General features: G+C 40.7%; 1 protein-coding gene across 2 annotated transcripts in view; it reads left to right on the top strand.

Annotated features, from left to right (window-relative positions):
- aopep (aminopeptidase O (putative)) overlaps nucleotides 1-20,386 on the top strand; it is a 76,851-nt gene that overhangs the window by 109 nt on the left and 56,356 nt on the right. For both annotated transcript variants that reach the window (XM_030144038.1, XM_030144039.1), the window contains exons 2-6: nucleotides 1,055-1,866; nucleotides 2,154-2,323; nucleotides 3,738-3,981; nucleotides 4,814-5,027; nucleotides 5,906-6,027. In XM_030144038.1, coding sequence (XP_029999898.1) covers nucleotides 1,064-1,866; nucleotides 2,154-2,323; nucleotides 3,738-3,981; nucleotides 4,814-5,027; nucleotides 5,906-6,027 — 1,553 coding nt within the window. In that variant the 5' untranslated portion in view covers nucleotides 1,055-1,063. The remainder of the gene's footprint in view (nucleotides 1-1,054; nucleotides 1,867-2,153; nucleotides 2,324-3,737; nucleotides 3,982-4,813; nucleotides 5,028-5,905; nucleotides 6,028-20,386) is intronic.

Genomic DNA, 20,386 nt, shown 5'->3' with positions numbered 1-20,386 from the left:
AGGGTGGATCTGCTGATGTCTGGGAATGTCTCTGCTGCATTTCTGACTGCTGTGTTCTGAATACAGAGAACGAACTAGTAGTGGTGTGAAGTTTTTTTTTTCCAAACTCTCATATTTTGTCAGCCTCCACTCCTTTTTTAGGCAAAAAAATCCAGCGTTAGGACATGACTCATCTGTGAGCTTCTGTTATACGAGTTAACCCGTGATAAGAAGCTGCCCTTTGCTACTGTGCACATATGAGGCTACTTTACCTGCACTTTTAAAAAACTGACTTACAAAAATAAGTAGCTAGATAAAGTGTACATTTAATCAGTATTTAATTTTGTGGAATGCATTATTATTCCAATTAAATGTCATTTTCACAAAGACATACAGTTTACTGATGTTGAACACAGAACAGACCCAAATGCCCATAATGGCATTGGAAAGTTTTTTGTTTTTGCTTCAGAAGTGACTCCACATAATCAGTTATCAAAACATTTGCAGATTTCTTTTTTATTAGTCACCTAATAAGAGTTGGCTTTTCATTTCTTTTTTTTTCTTGCTGTGGAAAGCCTGTGTTTTTATATGCTCATAATTTTATAGTTGTACTGAGCAACCATTAAGTATTTCCTGCTTAAATGGTAATTGTACTTCGCTGTTGCCAAGCTGCTTGAATCACTCAACAAAAAATAAAAGTATTTGTGACAAAAAAATTTCATAGACCTTTAACATGCGAACCTACAAACAATTTCCTGCTTTTGACTGTGGTGTTTCATCCTCATAAACACACATACAAAAGAAATAGAAGAATATTTTTGCTGTTGAAAAACATTTGTGGAGTGTGTGACCAGAAGGAGTCTGCTGAATTTGAGTTTGAGTTGTGCTTACACATCCAGACAGCATTGGCTTCATTATTGTACAATGGCAGAACACTTAATTCACTGACTGAAGTATTTGAGCCAAATGGCTGAGACATCTACTAACAGCTTTGTATGAAACGCTGTGTTAGTTAAAATCTGTACTCTAATGAAAGGATGACTAAATAAAACTACTCTGTGGTCTTGCCCTGTAGGTGTGTGACATGGAGCCGGATGAAAACCTGAATCCTGACTCTGATGACCTTCCTCTTCGTGCCAATACAAACCACATACTTGTCAGACACTATGTGCTGGACCTGACTATTGATTTTGACAGGAAAGTCATCGCCGGTTGTGCTGTGTTGTTCCTAGAGCCTCGTCCTGGAGGCAAAACTGGGTCTGAGGAAGAGACCAGATCTGGTGCGGTGACTGGTGTTGACAGACAGACTCAGGATGTGGACATAACTGATGATGATGATGGTGAGGTTTGTGGTGAAGCAGGAGCTTGTGGTGCTAAGAGTGATTTGGAGTCCACAGCAAGACACAGGGAAGGATGGAAAGGTGACTTTCAGGCTGCAGGTGAATCTAAAAATGTCCAGTCTCCCCCCTTGTGGGAAACCACCAGTGATAGTGATTTCACCTTAGTACTGGACTGCTGCGACCTCGATGTGTCAAAAGTTGAAGAAGTTGATGTTGGCTCTGTGTCAGCCATGTCTTGCCTTTCAGTGGAGCATCCACCGGAGACAGCAGGGTTCGCCTCATTGACCCCACAAGCAGCCCTCATTCAAAACCTCATCTCCATGCCCTCGAATCTATGGCGGCAGCAGCACCAATGTTATTCACAGTGCAGCAGTGCTCCGTGTGCTCAGGACGGTAACTCCCTGCCATTTCATACTGACCGCTGGAGTCTGCAGGTGAGAAAGAAGGGGGCAGCGACCTCTCAGGAGTTCCCTAGAGTCCTCAGGATTTTCTATGAAACAAGACCAACAGGGGGCTCTGTGAGGTGGACCAAAGATCAGGACAACAGGTTTGTAAAAGAAAACACATCATAATCACACCATGAAACAGTGGTGTTTTGGAAATTTGTCTGACAACTGGAAACACATCAGCTCAGATCATTCCTCTTGAATTACGGGGTAATATTTTAAGAGTGCCATTTAGAATAAGGCAGATTCATTAATTCACATAAACAGGCCTCGGGCTCTGACATTCTGATTTGTTTATGGGTTTCTTCTTTGTGTATGTATGCATATGGTGGATCCTTTGAGCGTTAAACTGAGGGTGTTTATAGTTTACCATTGTTTACCCTTTCAGGGTGTGTGTTTACACCGCCGGTTCTCCCATCAACAACAGAGCCCTCTTCCCCTGCCAGGAGCCGCCTGTTGCCATGTCAACATGGCAGGCAACAGTACGGGCCCCCAGTGAGTGTGCGGTTTTGATGAGTGGGGAGGAGCAGGCTGTGCCTCTTAAGGACGAGGACACACGTAAGCTGTGTTTTCTGACACTTGAAGAGACCACCTGTGGAAATGTGGCTGATTAGTGATTGTGAATTTCTCTGAAATGAAAGTTTTACTTAGATGTTAGCGAGGCAGGTGTTAAACCTCAGCAGGCGTACTTTATTATCTGAGATGTGGCCTCAGTGATAATGAGGAGTGAAAACGTTTACGTTTAATTTTTCTTTGATTATGGATTGGGGTATTTGCTCAAATAAAAAAAAGTCTTCTGCAATTTATTGTAGGCATGTTTTATCACCAAAATCTCATATCCATATAATGATACTTATGACGACAGAGGACATTTTCCTTTAACTAAATGGATAAATAGTTTCTTATTATATTTTGAATTGTGTGCTCAACATACTAAACATGGTTATTCATATGTGGTTATTTTTCTCATTTTCTGGACAATTTCCAGAAAGTTGTGACATTTTTCAAAACAATAAAAATAAAATCTGTGATTTGTTTTGTCAGTAACATTTCTTGAATGACTGAAGAGTGTAATGAAAAGGAAAGGTGGTGTAAAACAGTAGTAAACATGCCCCTGTCTCAAATTATTTGGGTGTGTTTCATGCTCTATGTTTGTATTGACAAAATATAATAAAGTCTGTAATTATTTGTACTTCTGTCATATTAATAAAGGTTCATGCAAATGAACCAGTCACAGATTTAAATTTTTATTCCTTTGTAGAAAATGTCACAACTGTTCTGGAGACAAGGTTTGTTGAACCTTTGTGCAAATTTCCAATTAAGCCTGTAACGAAATATTTTTGTATAAAATATAAAAAGTATAATTTCTTGGTTGATGCCAGACTTCTGCTACCCAGACCACACATACTTTGAGGTATGAGGTGATTTTGTTGTTGGTTGTTGGAATCTGTCTCTGGAATGACTCTATTCTTTTGTTTGTTTGTGTTACCTTCGTATAAATATCCTTCCTGCATTATTGTTGTGTGGATGAGTGCAAGGCGGCATCAAAGCAATGAAAGATATTACTATAAAGACGGTGGTACCTGATATAAGGAAAGAAACAAGACCACTATGAGATGATGGATGTTCTATTGTCCTATTATAGAGGGTTTTTTCTATTATTGTACAGCAGTAGTTCATGGTCAGTGTCCATGTGCAGTTATAACTCTTGTCTTGCTTGTTTAAACATTTGAACTGACCTGAGGTAAGCGTTAAGAATAACAAGTTCATCAGGGAAAAAAAAAGTATTATCTCTGCTTAGGAAGAAAAATGAAAACAGTGAAAGAGTAATTTGAACTACAACAAAATCCAGTCTTATTATCAGGCTTTCTCGATTTCTGTTTACATTCACTCTTCTATTCTCACTTATCTCCTCTTTCATCCTTTTTCCCTTTGACATTTTCATTGTTTCACTTCTCTGTCTTCTTTTCAGGTTTCTTAATCTGGAATTACCATGTAACTATGCCTATGCCTGCCTCCACCTTCACTTTGGCAGTGGGCCACTGGTTCCGAGTCCCAGCAGAGCTTCCCCCTTCTTTGGAAACAGGGTTGAGGGACAGGGCAGATTGCAACAACACAGACAAACCCAGGGCTGGATGCATTGAACGGACTGAGTCTGAACTTAAGCGGGGGCTTGGAAACTCCACCAGTGAAGTAGTTACACTCCAGACTGGCAGGTGTTTTATTGTTTTTTCTGTGATCTTTTCTTCGTGTAGGATCTCCCACTCTCCAGACTGTTATTAACCCAAGTCTGGGCCTTCAATATACTGTGGTGAAACTTTCCTTTCACCATACCAAAAATGGAGCAGGTGAAATTAGGTTGATGGATAGGGTGCAGCGCTCAGTCCACTTTTTATGACAAGTACATTAAAGCTCATATAATGCATTCAATACCCAGCTGAAATTTTCTTTGGAGATCTAAAAAGTAAGGTTGACATTAATTTTATTGAGGTACAGGATATAGAGTGCAGTCTGGGGCGTTAGAGTGGGCGAACTGCTGTGGACAGGGCAGGGTTGAGTTGGGGGCACCTCTCCACCAGCCAGCAGGTTGGCAGCTCTTCCAGTGGTTTCCAGTAATCCTCCTCCTCCCCTCATGGTTTTCCTCCAGCGGCAGTCCAGCCGTAGCCTGCTGCAGGCACCAGGAATCTCCTGCTACAAGGAGGGCCTTTATTTTCAGTGAATGGCTGGAAGGAAACTTGGACATCGCTGGAAACCTTTGGAACAGCTCTGATGCTGAGATTGGACTTAGTGCTGGATATTGGATTTAGAATAAATGAGATTGCATGTCAGCACTTCGATATTTTTGGGATCAGTGCGGTTTCCCTTTGTGACGTATATACTTTATATTTCCATCGCTTTCATTTCCACACGTAGAACAGAGACAGGACACATTGTACCATATATGATTCACTATCCCTAGAAATGTATTTTCATTCATGAAGGAAATTCATTAAATCATTGTTATTAACCTTGGATTAAACTTTTCTTCCCCGTTTTAATCTGCTGCAGAGGAGACCAGACCACCCGCTCAGACTTTGCATTCTGTTACTCTTCCCTTGAGGATGAAGAGCTCTCTGTAACTGATTATTCAGGCATGGTGGATGACGGCATCTCTTGTTCCCATGGCGACTACCCTTGCCGATTTACTAAGCAGCCGGCTAGGTCCCAGCGGGTGATTCCACACCGTGTGTTTGCCCCCGTCTGCCTACATCAGAAGGCCCAGGTGACAAAGAGGCACTGAGATTTGTGCTAATTATATTTCATATGATTAGAGAAGACAGTTAGCACCATTTAACGTTCATGTCTGAACATGACAGCGGTTCAACTGCCATGTCTTTACAGAATGGAAAAATAAACGTGTGAGCCCGTCAGCGTGAATTCCCATAACATTCCTCATACTCTAAATCAAAGTTTCTCACTGGAAAAGCATAAGTCATGAACATAAAAGTCTCAACTGATGAAACCTTTCATATGTCTGGTGAAACGTCTTCAATAATGTATCATCAACTGCATTTTATGAGGAGCCACAGTTTTCTACGCAGACACTCTGAGGTTGTTGTCTGATTCATTTATATCAATGTGAAAAAACTCACCAAAAATGGGAACTCCATGATAGTACTGAGTTACTGCCTACCTAGAAAATGCACTTAGGTATCTACCAATGACTGTTCACCCAGGAGTGCCAGTTAAGTCCAGAATGTAGTCCTGGCAGTAATTATTAATGGACTTTAATTGGTTTTGATAATATTATTTAGTGTCATGATTGGTCCCAATTTTCCCGATAGCATCAGATTCTGTTGGCTACTATATTTGCTAGATAGCAGAAAAGCAAACTCATAAAATTATTCTCTTTTTTGTTGGATAGGATTCTGCATGCCTTAAATACTAGAATGCAGTGATTTCTGCTCATATTTTTGAAATTCATGAACATTCCTCTGGCTTTGGCCAGTTGTGGTCATTGAAAATCACTTTTGCAGAGCTAACAGTGAGCTTTCGATATCCTTTCATCTAGAGCACAGATACACGTCTACAAATATATGAAAAAGCAAATACTACAGCCTACAAAGCATTCAGAACTTCATCATTATTTCTCTTTTTTAGGGAGTCGTCAAACTGCTGCCTCACTGTTTGGCTGCAGCTCACACTGTTTTAGGAGTTCACCCCTTTCCCCGTCTTGACGTTCTCATCGTCCCTGCTGGGTTCTCCAGCCTTGGCATGGCCAGGTAAAAACATGTGGTCTTTTATATTAATCTACAGGCATTAAAAATAGTGGTATTCAGTTGATAACTTCCTAAATGTAAATGAACATTTAGTACATTTGAAGTACTTCTTCAGTTTCATGGCTCTTTATACCTCTATATCTCTACATTCTAAGAGCAAGTTTTTGTGTCCTTTACATTAGTCTGATAGCTTTGGTTAATTTCCATTAGACCTGACATGAATAATTCATTGACTAACTGAAAAAATACAGTAAATTTGGCTACTTTAAAAGAACAGCTTTTTGTTTCTCACTCAAGTAACATGCTAAATCTTCAGTCTGTCACTTGTGATAATTAACTGTTGGTGGGAGTGATAGTAAATCTTATTTATGTAGGTTTTGTTACAGCAAACAATATATTTGGCTGCATTGGTTGTATTTTTTCCAGAGCTTTTCATTTAAAAAAAAGTGCTGCAAAGACTACATGGTATTTAGGAATCTGTTCATATTTACTTACTATACAGCAATATACATAGTAGCTCGAACTAACATTAATATGTTGTTCATCTGTCAGTGCTTCACTATTGAATATAAGTAACATTTAACATCTAAATGGGAAAGTTTGCAAAGCAGTGCATCTGATTTTGCTTTACTTCGTACTGATAATCCTGTATTTTAAGGATCTGACCACATTTTCCATAACTGTGTAAATGGAGAATAGTAACTAGGCATGACTATAATGCTATATTTTTGAGTAAAATGCTTGTTTATAGCCTGCTTAATAGCATACTTACACATTTTAATAAACTCTCACTGTGCCTCAATCTTCTTTTTGTGGAAATCGTCCAGTTCAGAATTCTTGACTGATTCAAAGTTTCCAAACATAACTCCCTAGCTGCGAGTTGGAGACTGAATTTGACCGCTACTAAAATTCCTTCAACAAGACAAGTAATATAAAATCCAAATCTAAACACATAGAACAGACAAGGATCCTAATTTTCTTGAGGTGGACTCCTGTAAAACCCTAATTTAATGTCTCTCTGTCTTCTTTCATGGTCCCGTCATCAACTCACTACTTTTCAAGACTTTTTCCTGCCTCCCTTCATCTCTCTTCCAAAACACTACCCCTCCCTTCCTTTATCCCGTTTCCAAAACTCACCGCCCTTTCTCTCAGCCCATTTTCCATCTCCAACAGCCCTATTCTCTCATCCCTTTCCCAAAATTTCACTCCTTGTTTTTAAATCTGTTAAGGAATTTCCAAATCATCCCTTAAGTTGTTCACACTTCTTTTTTACACCTACCCATGAAGCTGTCAGTCTCATCCGAATGACTTACTGTATGTTCCTTCACGTCGTCCAAACCTAACAGCAATTTTTCCGCCACTCAAAGGACCCAAAGACCAAACCCAAAACCCTGACCCTCCTTATGTGAGAGGTGGCTAACCTCTACTCTGGGCTCAGCTTCACTGACGCAGCGAGCCAGTCAATAGTCGGCTGTGTTTTAAATAGCAGTGGTTTGAGGTGGTCTGCAGGCTCTTTGGTCCACACTAGACCTGTGTGTGTTTATGTATGTATATTTGTGCGCCGTTTTAGTGGAGGTCTGGGGGTAGAGAGCCGATGTGTGGGTGTAAAACCGCAGGATGATAGATTCACTGTTTTATACACTGTAGATACCAGCCCCTGTTTTCCCTCTTTCCTTTTCTTTGCCTCTTTCCGTTCTGGTTCTGTTTCTCATTTCTTTCACTGTTTCTTTTGCATATTTATTGTCCTTTCATCGCTTTTATTCTTCCCCATTACCAGTGTCCTCCCATTGTCACTTCTTTTTTCTTCTTACTCATTTCTTTGCCTCCAGACGTACTGTTTGTCTTGTAATATCCCTCAATTTTCCATACCCACGTGTTTGCTGTCCTGTTCAGTCAACTCGTCTTCTTTCCTCTTCAGCTTTGCCTCCAGCATTCCTCATAGTTTCCCTGAAAATCTGTCAATTTTTGTATTTTCTCTGAAGGAAAGCACTTTAATTTGGCATCTGGTACGCCTATAGATATAACTGAAATCCAGCCAGTAGCCATATGAACAAAGTTAAAATTGTAAATTGATTCCAAATAAAGACCATCAGTGTCTGGCTTTTTTTTTAGTGAGCTGATAAAGTAAACTGATAATCCTGTCAGCCAACGTTGTCCCAGTGTCTGCGGTCTGCAACCACAGTCTATTTCTTTCTCTGCCTTTCTCATCTCTCCAGGCATTCTCCCTGGAGAAAAGTGCCCCAGACAGGATATGAGCTCATGCCTGAATATTTATTCTGCGTGAGTTTCTGACGTTATAGCCCAGAGTGTTGTCTATCAGAGGCATTTTAAATGACAGAGGGCGACAAAAGGGTCACAGTCCTGACCTACTGTACTTCCCAACTTCGCATACATATTAGTAGAACTTTGGCTAAAACACTGTGGTTTCACATACAAATTTCATGTACTCCTTCCCCTCATCTTGTAAAATTCTGTCTCCTCGCTGTATTTATTTTGAACAAACATCAAGAGCTAACACAGAGGCTGTTCTGCTGTGGCTGTTGCTTGACGGATGTTTTCTTATCCTTATGAGGATAGCTTCCAGGCACTTATCCCTCTTGCCCTGCTTAAACTCTAGTTAGTTGCAGATGACAGAGGAGAGATTTAGGGCCTTCATTAAGTCTCAGATAGCACCTGCACTGACTCCCTATAAAACTCTGCATGGGTTTCAACCCCATGTCAACTCGCTACGTCCTCCCTTCAATATGGGTGGTTCAGTCCAACATGCCTCCGCACTTAACCACAGGGTTGCGCCATAGCAGGGCACAGAGGTCAACCAAAATGGAAGTGCAGATTGAGATGGAGATGAGAGAGAGACGAAGAGGGTGAAGGCGGGGTTCACGACAGGCCTGCGGACCCCCAGGATGTGGGAGAGGATGTGTGGATTATTCCCAGCAACAAAAGCCATTAGTCGCTGGAAGGACTTCAGAGACTGGCGCTATTTAATCTAGAGATTGGGAGGTATGTGGGCCCCCGTCTTTGGGACCAAGCCAAGTAACAGTTTTTGTGCAGTGCCCCTGTGGAAGCAGCAGGGGTGGAGGGGCTATGGGCTAGGGAATGGAGGCAAGGAGGCATGAAGCGGCTGTGGTGTGATACACACAAGGGAGGGCAAAAGCAAAGCAGGGGAGGATTCATAGTGGCGTGAAGTTTTTATACTGAGATACGCAGAGGGAGGGCAGGAAACCAAAGATTAAGAAGTCAAGTAAGGGCAGGTCTGCATTCAGGAGCTGTGCCACGTACACTGTGTACCACAAGGCTTTCTGATTTACTCAAACACACAGGGTACGAGACTTGCACAGATGTAGTTTCCAGGACATGGGGCCAGTCAACAATGCATAACACTGTGCAAAAGTCACTTTTAGGTTATATTATTTAATACTGAGGCCATTCTTTGGTATCTCTATAAACTGTATGTTGTGTTCGTACTGTCCAAGAGTTCATTAGTAGTTAGGAACAGATGCATATTAACCAGCAGGCATGCGATGTATGCCGATCATTATCTGTCTGTGTCTTTCTGCATACTTACATAATATTCTTCCACCTCTGTTTGTTTCTATGGCTCACCAGACTGAGAGTCTGGAATGTAGCAGCACGGCTATGTTCATGCTCCCCATGCTATTAGTAAAACATTAAGGCATTAAGGAGTTGATAAGGGAGAGGAAGAAAAATACAGTTTGGTTAAACACTGATAGAGGTGTTTGCATGTGACATTAAGATGTGTCTGAGATCAAAAGAAAGAAAACAGAGAAGAGTGAAGGAAAGAGTCAGTGCTATCAGTGAAAATGGTTGGGGATTTCCTTAAAGTTAATACTGTTTTCAGCTTATATATAAAAGCTCATTGTCCTGAGTGATGAAAGGACATGGGAATCTTGTAAATATACACTCCATATATAATGAATATGTTCTGAATTGTCATAGACAGACAGTAAACTGTACCCTAGACATTTCTAATTATTTATGTGTTGTTGTGCTTGGGTATACTTGTGAATTTATTCTTTATACAACATAGCTCCTACTTTTTCCTTTTTTATGCTCATTCGTAATCATTTCATTGCATCTCAACTACGTCATTTGGTTCCGACTGGGAGTGACAGGAAGGGCACGGCATTTCCTCCCACTCTTTGAAGCTGAGGTCTATGTGTCCAGAAGCAGTGGCTGGACTTGTAAGACTAATCAGAGATCACGCTGTTTGCAGCATGGCCAAATGACGACGTGTCTGATGTTCCTCAGAGAGTGGTGGTTTTCCCCGTATTTTGTTAAGAAATAACACGAGTGTTGAAACAGGGCATTTAGTGGTGTGGGCGATGTGGGTTTTGTTTTGCTTCACTGTAGACGGGCAGATTCCTGTGCTTGTGTTCATATGAATGCATGTATTGTTCAAATAATGATGTAAGGATGTGTATGTAGTGTGATGACGTCAGAGAAATTATTTGTCATTGCCCCTTGTGGCCTTGGTGTTCAAACTGATATATCATAAATGTTTGCTTATTTTTGGTTTATCCTTAAATTGTATCTGATATTGAGGCAAGTTAATGTGCAGTTATTTGTTGTTCCTTTGTGCTTTGTAGGCTTTTTAACAGAGGAAAACTTTAGCTTCAGTAAATGCTTTTGATAAACACACACACAAGGACGTATAAAATTCTCTGGTTATATTTGTTTCATGTCTGGAGGTGGAGATGACAGCCTCTCCAAACTTCAAATGGAGGAAAAAGTGTGTGATCACTGATCAGTGCCTCCTTTTTATTTAAAGCAGTACACTGCGGAGAAAGACGGGCTTCCTGACTTAAGGAGTGTCTATGGTTATAGTGCTTTGCAGAAGTGCTTTAAACAGACAGTCTCCTATCAGGATAGAGGGCATCTTTGAAGGTAGATTTGTGAATCAAACTTGGGACCTGCACACAATTTGTTTCTACATATATTTTCTATAGATGTGGGCGATTCGTACTTTCTCAGTGTACATCATAGTAACTCCATGTAGTGGTTTATACCAGTTCACAAAAGGTCTTTATTTGGAACAAAAGATTATTGGTGGTGGTATTACAGGATTCTCATGTACCAGGGGCTGAACTGTGCTGCAGATCTTTGTTAGTGCAACCACCTTTACACAGAATGGAAGCTTCATCCAGTCGAGAAAAGCTCATGTACCTTGTTTTCTTTCCCTCCACAATCAGGATACACCTCTGGAGGTGGTTGATCAGGCTCGCTGATGGTCACCTGTTTCTCTGTCATTATCAGGCACCAGGAGCCCCACTCAAAGAGGCCAAATATTTAAGCCTGTGGATGGTTCACTTTGAAGTCTGGTGGATCTTCCATAGAATGAGATTAAAGGCCCGTTCATGCTCGCTTTACGTACGTAAATAGGTATGTCTGTTTCAAACGGTGTCAATCGTCACTACCTTCATACTCAGATGTGTCCATGGCATTGTAATGAGCATTTGTCAATCGATCCACCAGGGGGTGCCCCTCTTAATTAACATACTGGCTATATACCATGAAGAAGAGTAAAGTTTTTTGAGAAGAGGAAGAAGACAAAGAAAGAAGAACAAACATGGCGATGACAGAGGAGGTCTTACCAATGTGGATACTAATGTTGATATTGAGAGGGTAGTTGTCATAAATATGTTGGTAGTTTTTCACTAACTCACACAGTCACTCTTTGACAAGTTCTGCCATTTCTTGAAATTATTCTTTTTAGATCTCAACACTGCCTCCATGGTTCCCAGTGGTACTGCTCCATATTCTCCATTAGGGTTCCTATCTGCCAGCTCCTAGGGAACGGACAGAATTACGCACATAATGAACGGAGAAGATGGACAGAACATTCCATCTGTATACGTATGTGTCTTTCACATTGAGCATGAATGGGCCTTTAGAAGGGTAGGGCCAGGTCAAAAAGGTCCCTTTATTTTTTTTGTAAAATGACTTGGTGGATAACGTTAAGGTTTTCTTTATAGTCAAGGTGTAGCAGCCATTTCTATTGTCCCTGTGATGGGAAGTAGATGGGTCAGCTCCCCTTGGAGGGGCATTCTAGAAGCATTCTGTTTCCAAGCCTTTAGTCCCTTCTTGGGACCTCCTCTTGGTGTTAGATCCACCTTCTGTTCCTCCCTTTGAGCCACAGGGGCTGGCTTGCTCAAAAGTGGTGACAGTAAAGGCTTGCTTGCTGCTTGCTTTGGCTTCAGCCAAATGAGCAAGTGAAATTCACACTTTCTCAGAGAGTGCCCCCAATGTGCATTAAATTCTCTTCTGGGAATATAAAGGTGACCACACAATGTGGTCAGCTGCCATGAAGAAGTCTTAGAATCATGCTCTCCAGCTGATCTTGCATCTTTTTATTTCTGCCTTTCTCATACAGTACAGTGAGCACTGGAGCGTACATTTGTTTTTCCCTGTGGAGGCTGTGAGCATCTATACGGATAGAACTAGGAGCTTAGGAAAAGCAACTAGCTGTTTGTTACTTGGGCAAAGAGTCACCAGGGGAAGCCGGTTTCTAAACAATTGCTTTCCCTCTTGCTTGTTGGGGCTCTTATTTTGGCCCATGGTTTGAAGGTTCTGCAAAAACCAGAGGGCTGCGTGCCAACTCATTACCTTCATGGGCTCTTTTGTGGGGTGTCCATCAAGCAGTTCTGCTCACCATTCCACACCTAGGTTTTATAGGCTTAAAGTCACAGGCCTTCCTTTGGCTCATTTGGTGCTTAGTGTCACTTCAGAAACACAGAAACACTGTGTTTAAGATCCAATATAGAACCTGATATGGAACACTTTGCGTTTTAGAATTTCTGCCCAGTAATTTGGGAGTCAGTATTTTCCAAAGTATGGCACGAAACAAATCCTTTGCAAAAGAATGTGTGGTTATTTATATCCAGTGTTCTCTGAGAATATATTCAGTAGTATGTAGCACAAGTGTCTCAGAAGGTCACCTTCCATGCACAAACATAATGAGGAAGAGGTGAACTTTTTGAATGACTATCAGCATAGTGTGAGAATATCTATCCTCCATGACACTGTCAAAATTGGCTCTATCCAATCCTGGCTGGTGGTATGTGATAGGAGCTTCTGATTAGGATGATGTCTCATAGAAAATGTTCCTGATTTAAGACACTCATGCCAGTCAGAGAAGAGTGGTTATGTTAATAACTGAAAATATCTGCCTGTCTTTCATAGACCGTATGTAGTGTGAGCCACTTACCACTTTCCTTGATAGTCTGTGTTTTCATTTAAGCAAATAACAAAAACACATGGAACAAACATGTTTCTTGTAGACATGGTGAAGTATTTACAATAATTCTTTGTGCTTGTGCAACTTGTCAAATGAGTTTTTCATTTTCTTTCTACCCCTCTCGGGCACCTCAGGGGTGGCTGCCTGAAGAAAGAAAAAATGATCTCGTAGTTAAACTGCTAGTTCCACTTCACAGTTCAGCCAAACCAGCCAGCCATATAACTGTCACAGGCACTAGGTAAAAATTATGACTGGTGTATACCTCTTGACCTCTCTAAGTGGCACTGGAGGATTTTCAGCTCGACTTCAGTTGACTGCATTGTTTGTTTATGAGCTAACAGGAAGTTACACTGGCTATTGGTCCCTGTTGGGAGGAAGTGTAGGCTGGAGTGCCGGGGGAACATGGTACTCTGCAGGATAATCCCCTGCTGCCCTGGAGCCTTTTAGTGGTGCACCTGAGATTGTTTTCATCTTTTATAGGGCCATACCACTGGTTCTGCATGTTTAACTAGAAATTATATATACAGCACATAATGGTCACTTAAAAGTAATGATGTGACGTGAGCATGGACCAATGAGTGTTTGTTAAAACATTAGATGTTAATTTTAACCGGCTTCAGTTTCAAGCATCAGTAACACTCTCTCTACACCCGTACTGAATTGCACCTCCTGCCTTCTCTGTTGACCTGCATTGTCCTTTTTCTGTTCCCCCTTTCTCTATTTTTTCCCAGTCCACTCACTGCTTACCCTCCTCTCTTCCTTCTAATGTCTCAGTGGACTTCTTGCCTTTCTGTTCTCCTCTCCATTTTGATCTGTGAAGTAACCCTAGAAGTGTGCGACACCGACCTGCTCTTTCACAAGGCAGTTGGGGGTTCAGGGTGAGGAGGACGGGATGTGGGGGGCCGGATTTTTTTGGCATGGGAGACAGCTGTTAATCAAATAGTCAAGGATGAGGTGTTTCTTTCTTCTCACCTTGAGTGGATCCCCCCCCCCCCTTCTATAGCCACACAAAAGGAGTCTGACGGGTTGAAAAGGCAGTTTTGCATGCCTGCACCTGGACTCCCCCAAGAGGGAGTGTCCGGTGCACACTTTAAAAGTGATTTCAAGTAGTTAAGACTGTGAGGTGAGCTTTATTTCTTATTCCCAACAGCTTCCCCTTGTTCTCCTGCTTACACACTGCTTATAAACACCGGTCCAGCTCACCTCCTGCTCTCTAGATGAAGATAACAGTCAGTTAAGCAATTGTTTTGTTGTTGCAGGGACATACCTTTCTAGTTATCTGAGGCCTCTCAACTTCCCTTCACTATCTGAAGTATAGGTTTACCTGCTCTTTTGTCTTCTCACAACCAAGACAGCTGCCCTTTAACTCTTCACTGCTTAACAACAGTCAGTTTTACACTTAATATGGAAAATGCTCACCCTTTCATTTACACATGAACACATTTTTGGATTTCTTCTTTGGTATACTGTATTCAGTATATATAGCATTGCCAAAAATTATAACTGTAACTGTACATGGTGTTGTTCTCAAGGTGACAAATATGTTTCTATTGTGATCAGTGATTGTTGTTTGAAACTGCCCTCGGATGTGAACCTGCTGGCAACAGCTGGCATATCGTACTACATTTAACAGTAACACAGGCACACTGTGCCATAAGTCTGGATTAGAGGCTGTAGCAAGACAGGCCTGTCACTGCACACCCATTCTACTAACTAATGGATGAGTCCAAAGGACCCATTCTCTGGTGTGATAGATGGGTCTGTTGTAAGGCATAGGGGACGCTGCTGCTCTTGGTGAGCATCCTGGGGCGTGTGTGTGATAGTGTAACCTAGAGGCTGTGGGTAATTTCATTTGTCTGTGCAAAGCCAGACGGCTTAATGTCCGTGGGACCTCTGTGCTGAACTGGCCAAAATGAGACATTTGAACCAAAGTGCTGTGAAATGCTCTGTGGTAATGCTTCTGATGTCTGGGTTTGCTTTTAGCCTTGGGGAGAGAGTCGTGCCTAAAGCTGGTCTACCAGTTGCTTGTACTCTGGCTGTGTGTTGCCCTATTTGAGCTGAACAGAGCTGAAACATTCTTGGCATTCTATTGTTTATTTTCATTCATTATTTAACATTTGTCAAATAACAGGTCTTTCAGAATATTCTCTGTGTAGACGGTGCGTGATATAAGCTCTTCTTCTACTGCAACAGGACTTCATTTTTGTCTGAAAACTATTAGAAAATAATTTCACTACACTGTTTCTAATGAGTCTTGTTTATTACATTTTACGTCCTGCTACTGTCGGTCACATTTCATTTTGTTATAATTATAGGTACATTTTTTTAGTAATTTGATGAAGCCATTGTGTAAGGGAATCATTGACACTTTTCATGGGTAGCTAATCAAAATTTCTTATGTTGAGTAGGTAAAGCACATGTCTCTTCTTGGGTGCTGTGCTTCTGGGTCATTTCCCTGTACAGGATAGAAGAGATAGAAATGATAGCTATTGTTATTATACACAGCTCAGCCAAAACAAAAGACTATCATCTGGATATAAATAAGCAAATGGGTAAGAGCCTACAACTGGATAATTACTGCAGTGATTAATGTATTTCAGCAGCAGCAAGTCTTATTTAACCCTAACTGATGCAGTGAGTAACATCCCATTCCTTAAACAACCATCAGTTTGTAGAGAGTGTAAAGATTTGACTGTTTCAGTGGAAAAAATTGGGTCTGATGAGTCCAAATTGACTCTGTTCCAGAGTGATGAACACATCAGGGTGAAAAGAAAGGTGGATGAAGTGATTACCCATCATGCCTAGTGCCTACAGTGCAAGCCTCTGGAGGTAGTGTTACGATCTGGGGTTGGTTCAGTTGGTTCAGGTGTAGGTGCAACAATGGCACATGTCCAAAACAATGATAGAAAAAAAATTTGTGACATTGCATAAAGTTGTCAAAATGATGCCACAACAAATCCATGTCATAATCAAAGCTAAATGTGGTCCAGTGAAATGTTAGAGTGTGGAACTTTTGAGGCTGTGGAACTTTCTAGGTTAGGTTGTGTATATTTTATAAGGAACACTATTGTTTTCTCTGTATTCAGGGAGATGAATGTTCTGTTGTCATGTGTTTTAGGGCACACATTTCTTCACTGTCCTCACCTAAACCTAGTATTATTGTATAAACATATTAACTTAAAGAGGTCTTTGCAGCTAAACCTTCAGAAGACATTGTTAATTTCATCCTCATCATCCTCATGGACACCTCAGCGAATCTTAGTGGATGAGGTTTCCGTACTGTCATTGTCAGAAAAACTGCTTCTCCTTCCTTGCAAATAAATAACAATGTTGAATAACTGATACACCTGATGGTCAGGTGATATCAAGCTTGACTGACAGGTTTTTGCAGACCTGATTACCAGATGAACAGGAGGACTCATCCATATCTGTACCAGGAATTTTACTCCTATACCACCCAAAATATTCATCCCACAGTGATCTCTCAGATATTTTTTTCTTCAGGATCTTCCATCTGAATCCTTCTCTTCAAAGTATTACCTTTTCAAATGATGCAAAGTTTTGACAGTTCCTAGTAGTTTTCTTACCTGTTTGGTGTCTTGAAATCCAAAAGAGGCGTCGGAGATACTGGGGGGCATAAAGGGTAGAGTTCACTTTATCATAGACCACCTCTGCTACAGCCTATGTAAGCCTAGGGGTAACTATTACAGGGCTCTCTGGTCCACTGATGCTGCTTAGAGCCAATAATTTTCCACCTTCATCTTGATATCCCTGTATGTGAATCCAAAGTAGTCCATCAGATGCTCCGACAACACAGGACTCCTCTGGGTGACGAATGTGGTGCCCTGATTGGACATTACATCCTGATTAAATTGGCTTTGTAAAAGAGTCTGATTACAAAACTTTGCAAGGTGCTCTGAGGAGATGTTGTTTGGCATGAGCAAACCAGAAGTGGCAATCCACTGAGGGACAGCCAGTAAGACTTGTCTATAGACTGACAGACGGATGTCAGCAGTGCCATGGTCATGAGCCTATGGTCAGTGAGCCTCTCCTTTACACCCAAAAGGAGTATAGGAAAGGAGTATTTGTTCATTATTAGAGGAAAATAGAGTTGAAACACAGGAAAATCTCTCAAATTCGCATATATGTATAATCTCTATGTTCTCCAGTGAACCTTTAATATATTTTTGCCTTTCCTTTATGACTGATAGATATAGAAAATCCGGGACTGTTCCCCAAGAGACTGGAGTTTACACCCCAACACTGAAAAAGAGGTTTGGATGTGGGAAGAAAACCAATCTTATTAGGTTCAAATGATAATTAAGAACATTATGAACCATGTATCACCTCTTTTTGGACTTTTTCTCTATTGCACCAATCCCTAGTATCATGAAACCTAGCCCTGTACCACTAAAACTCACAATTTCATTGTTGCTACTTACACAATTATAGTAAATTCTATTCTATTCTATTCTATTCTATTCTATTCTGTTCTGTTCTGTTCTGTTCTGTTCTGTTCCGTTCAATTTTGTTCTATTCTATTCTATTCTGTTCTGTTCTGTTCTGTTCCGTTCAATTTTGTTCTATTCTATTCTGTTCAATTCTGTTCTGTTCTATGCTATTCTATTCTGTTCAATTTTGTTCTGTTCTATTCTATTCTATTTTGTTCTGTTCTATGCTAATCTATTCTGTTCTGTTTAATTTTGTTCTATTCTATTCTATTCTATTCTATTCTGTTCAATTTTGTTCTATTCTATTCTATTCTGTTCAATTTTGTTCTATTCTATTCTATTCTGTTCTGTTCAATTTTGTTCTGTTCTATGCTATTCTATTCTATTCTGTTCTGTTCAATTTTGTTCTGTTCTTTGCTCTTCTATTCTGTTCTGTTCTATTCTACTCTATTCTGTTCTATTCTGTTCAGTTTTGTTCTATTCTATTCTATTCTATTCTATTCTGTTCTGTTCAATTTTGTTCTATTCTGTTCTGTTCTATTCTATTCTATTCTGTTCAGTTCTATTCTATTCTATTCTATTCTATTCTATTCTATTCTATTCTATTCTAATTTATTCTATTCTGTTCTGTTCAATTTTGTTCTATTCTATTCTGTTCTGTTCAGTTTTGTTCTATTCTATTCTATTCTATTTTATTCTATTCTATTCTATTCTATTCTATTCTATTCTATTCTATTCTATTCTATTCTATTCTATCAGTGCTTAAACTTAACCATTAAAAGGGTATAATATACATATGCACATAATTTTTATTACAGACACAAGAGCTTTAAAAACTGTCTTCTGTAACATACAGGGAACTTTTTTGACAGATGTACTTTTCAGTACAGGAAAGGCGCCTCTATTTCTGTGTGTGTAGTATTAAATAAAGTATGGGTGACAGCTGAAGGCGCAGGGATTTACAAAATACTGAGAGGAACTTTGGATTAATTGGAATTGTCGACAATAAATATATAAGACGTCATTACCTCCTGTTAGTGTTTTCTGTGACATTTTGCATTAACACTTGTTACTCAATACCCAGTCAATGACACTTCTTGTCAATGTATGTCTTAAAAATCGTACTTGTCAGCCCAACACGTTTTGCACTGTGGTTATATAAACAGGTTGTTGAAAGAATATTTACATCATAGACCTTTAACCTACAGTATATCCTTCAGCTGTGGAGTTCCACTGACAGACAGGCAGCTCGGCCAGGTGGCAGCCTGAAACCTCTGCTGAGAAGACAGCTCGCTCACTGGCTAATTTCACTTCGATCCTGCCTTCATCCATCTTTTCATTCTGTCAAACACTCCTCATATAGCCCTGCAGAACTGAGCGGCTTCACTTTCCATCTCCTAACTGTCTCATTCTCTCACGTTACATAACAGAGAAAATTTTTGTCTATTTATTACCCTACAGGCTAGAAAACCGTCTCAAATTAAATCCTGTGAAATAGATTTGTCCTGTTATTTTCAGGCTGTAGTAGAAGCCAAAAGAGGGTTCTGAGTGATGGAGTTTGCATGCACATAGCTACAATTAGACAGAAATTTGGGTTATGTCACGTAAATGTCACGTTGACGCCTCCTCCGACACTGACTGCCGGCAGCTTGTTGTGACCAGATGAACTGACACCAGGGCTCATTACAACACTGAATATGCCCTGTTTGTCATATCTTTGAAAGGAACACATGTGCGTGTTCTTCGTGTCATTTATTCTGTCTTTCCACCCATTACTTGTCCAGGTGTCTTTTTAAATGAGCAAATATTCCTTGTATTGCCATTCCCAGAGATGAGGTCTCCAACATATCAGCAAAATGCCAGCCATGCACAACTGAAAAAGATATTGTCTATTCTTTTTTAAACCTGTGCACTAGCATCACTGCCCCAGCATCATGTACACACACACGCACACACACCCACACACTTTCTCTAAAGAACATTCCTCTGTCATGATGTCAGTTTTTGGACTCTGTACTAAACAAGGAACACTGGACTGTGGATTGTTTTACTGTTAAGAGAGGATGGATCAGACATCTGCTATCACTTCCCAGCTGATACAGATTCAAAGTAGCTTTGCTGAAAGTATGTGGGTGTGTGTACATACAAGAGTGTGTGTGTATGTGCATGTCTGTGCCTGTGACTTGGTATTCACGAGTGCTCTTTTTTGCCTCCTTTTCATACTGTTGCATTTTCTCTTAGGTATTTCTTCGTGTGCATACATTGCATTCTTGAACTCATCAGGTTATGACATGCTTTTAAGGCTTTTAAGTGTTTGCAACAAATAGTAACTGTAGAGTCAGTAGAGTCACCTCCTAGTTCCTGATGGCGTTTGATATCTTTTCAGCTATTTATTTTCATGCTCTGATGTGATGCAGTGTATGTGGGTGGGGCGGCTCTCCGGGGGCCCCAGTCTGGCCCCCCGTTCATGTGATCAGGCCCTACATGGAGTGGCATTTGGCCTGGCCCTGTGGGGCCCCGTCTGGGAGCAGAGAGCTGATCTGCAGCCAGCCTGGAATGCCAGACATTTGAAGTCAGACTAGTTAAAAAAGAATGAAGGGTGGTAGGAGTTTGGTCAAACAGGCCCCAGTGTCCAAAATAGCCCACAGACTCTGTC

The sequence above is a fragment of the Sphaeramia orbicularis genome, chromosome 9 (assembly GCF_902148855.1).
Source record: "Sphaeramia orbicularis chromosome 9, fSphaOr1.1, whole genome shotgun sequence".
NCBI lineage: Eukaryota > Metazoa > Chordata > Actinopteri > Kurtiformes > Apogonidae > Sphaeramia > Sphaeramia orbicularis.
Note: the sequence above shows the minus strand (reverse complement) of the source record. Positions and strands in the feature narration are given on the sequence as shown.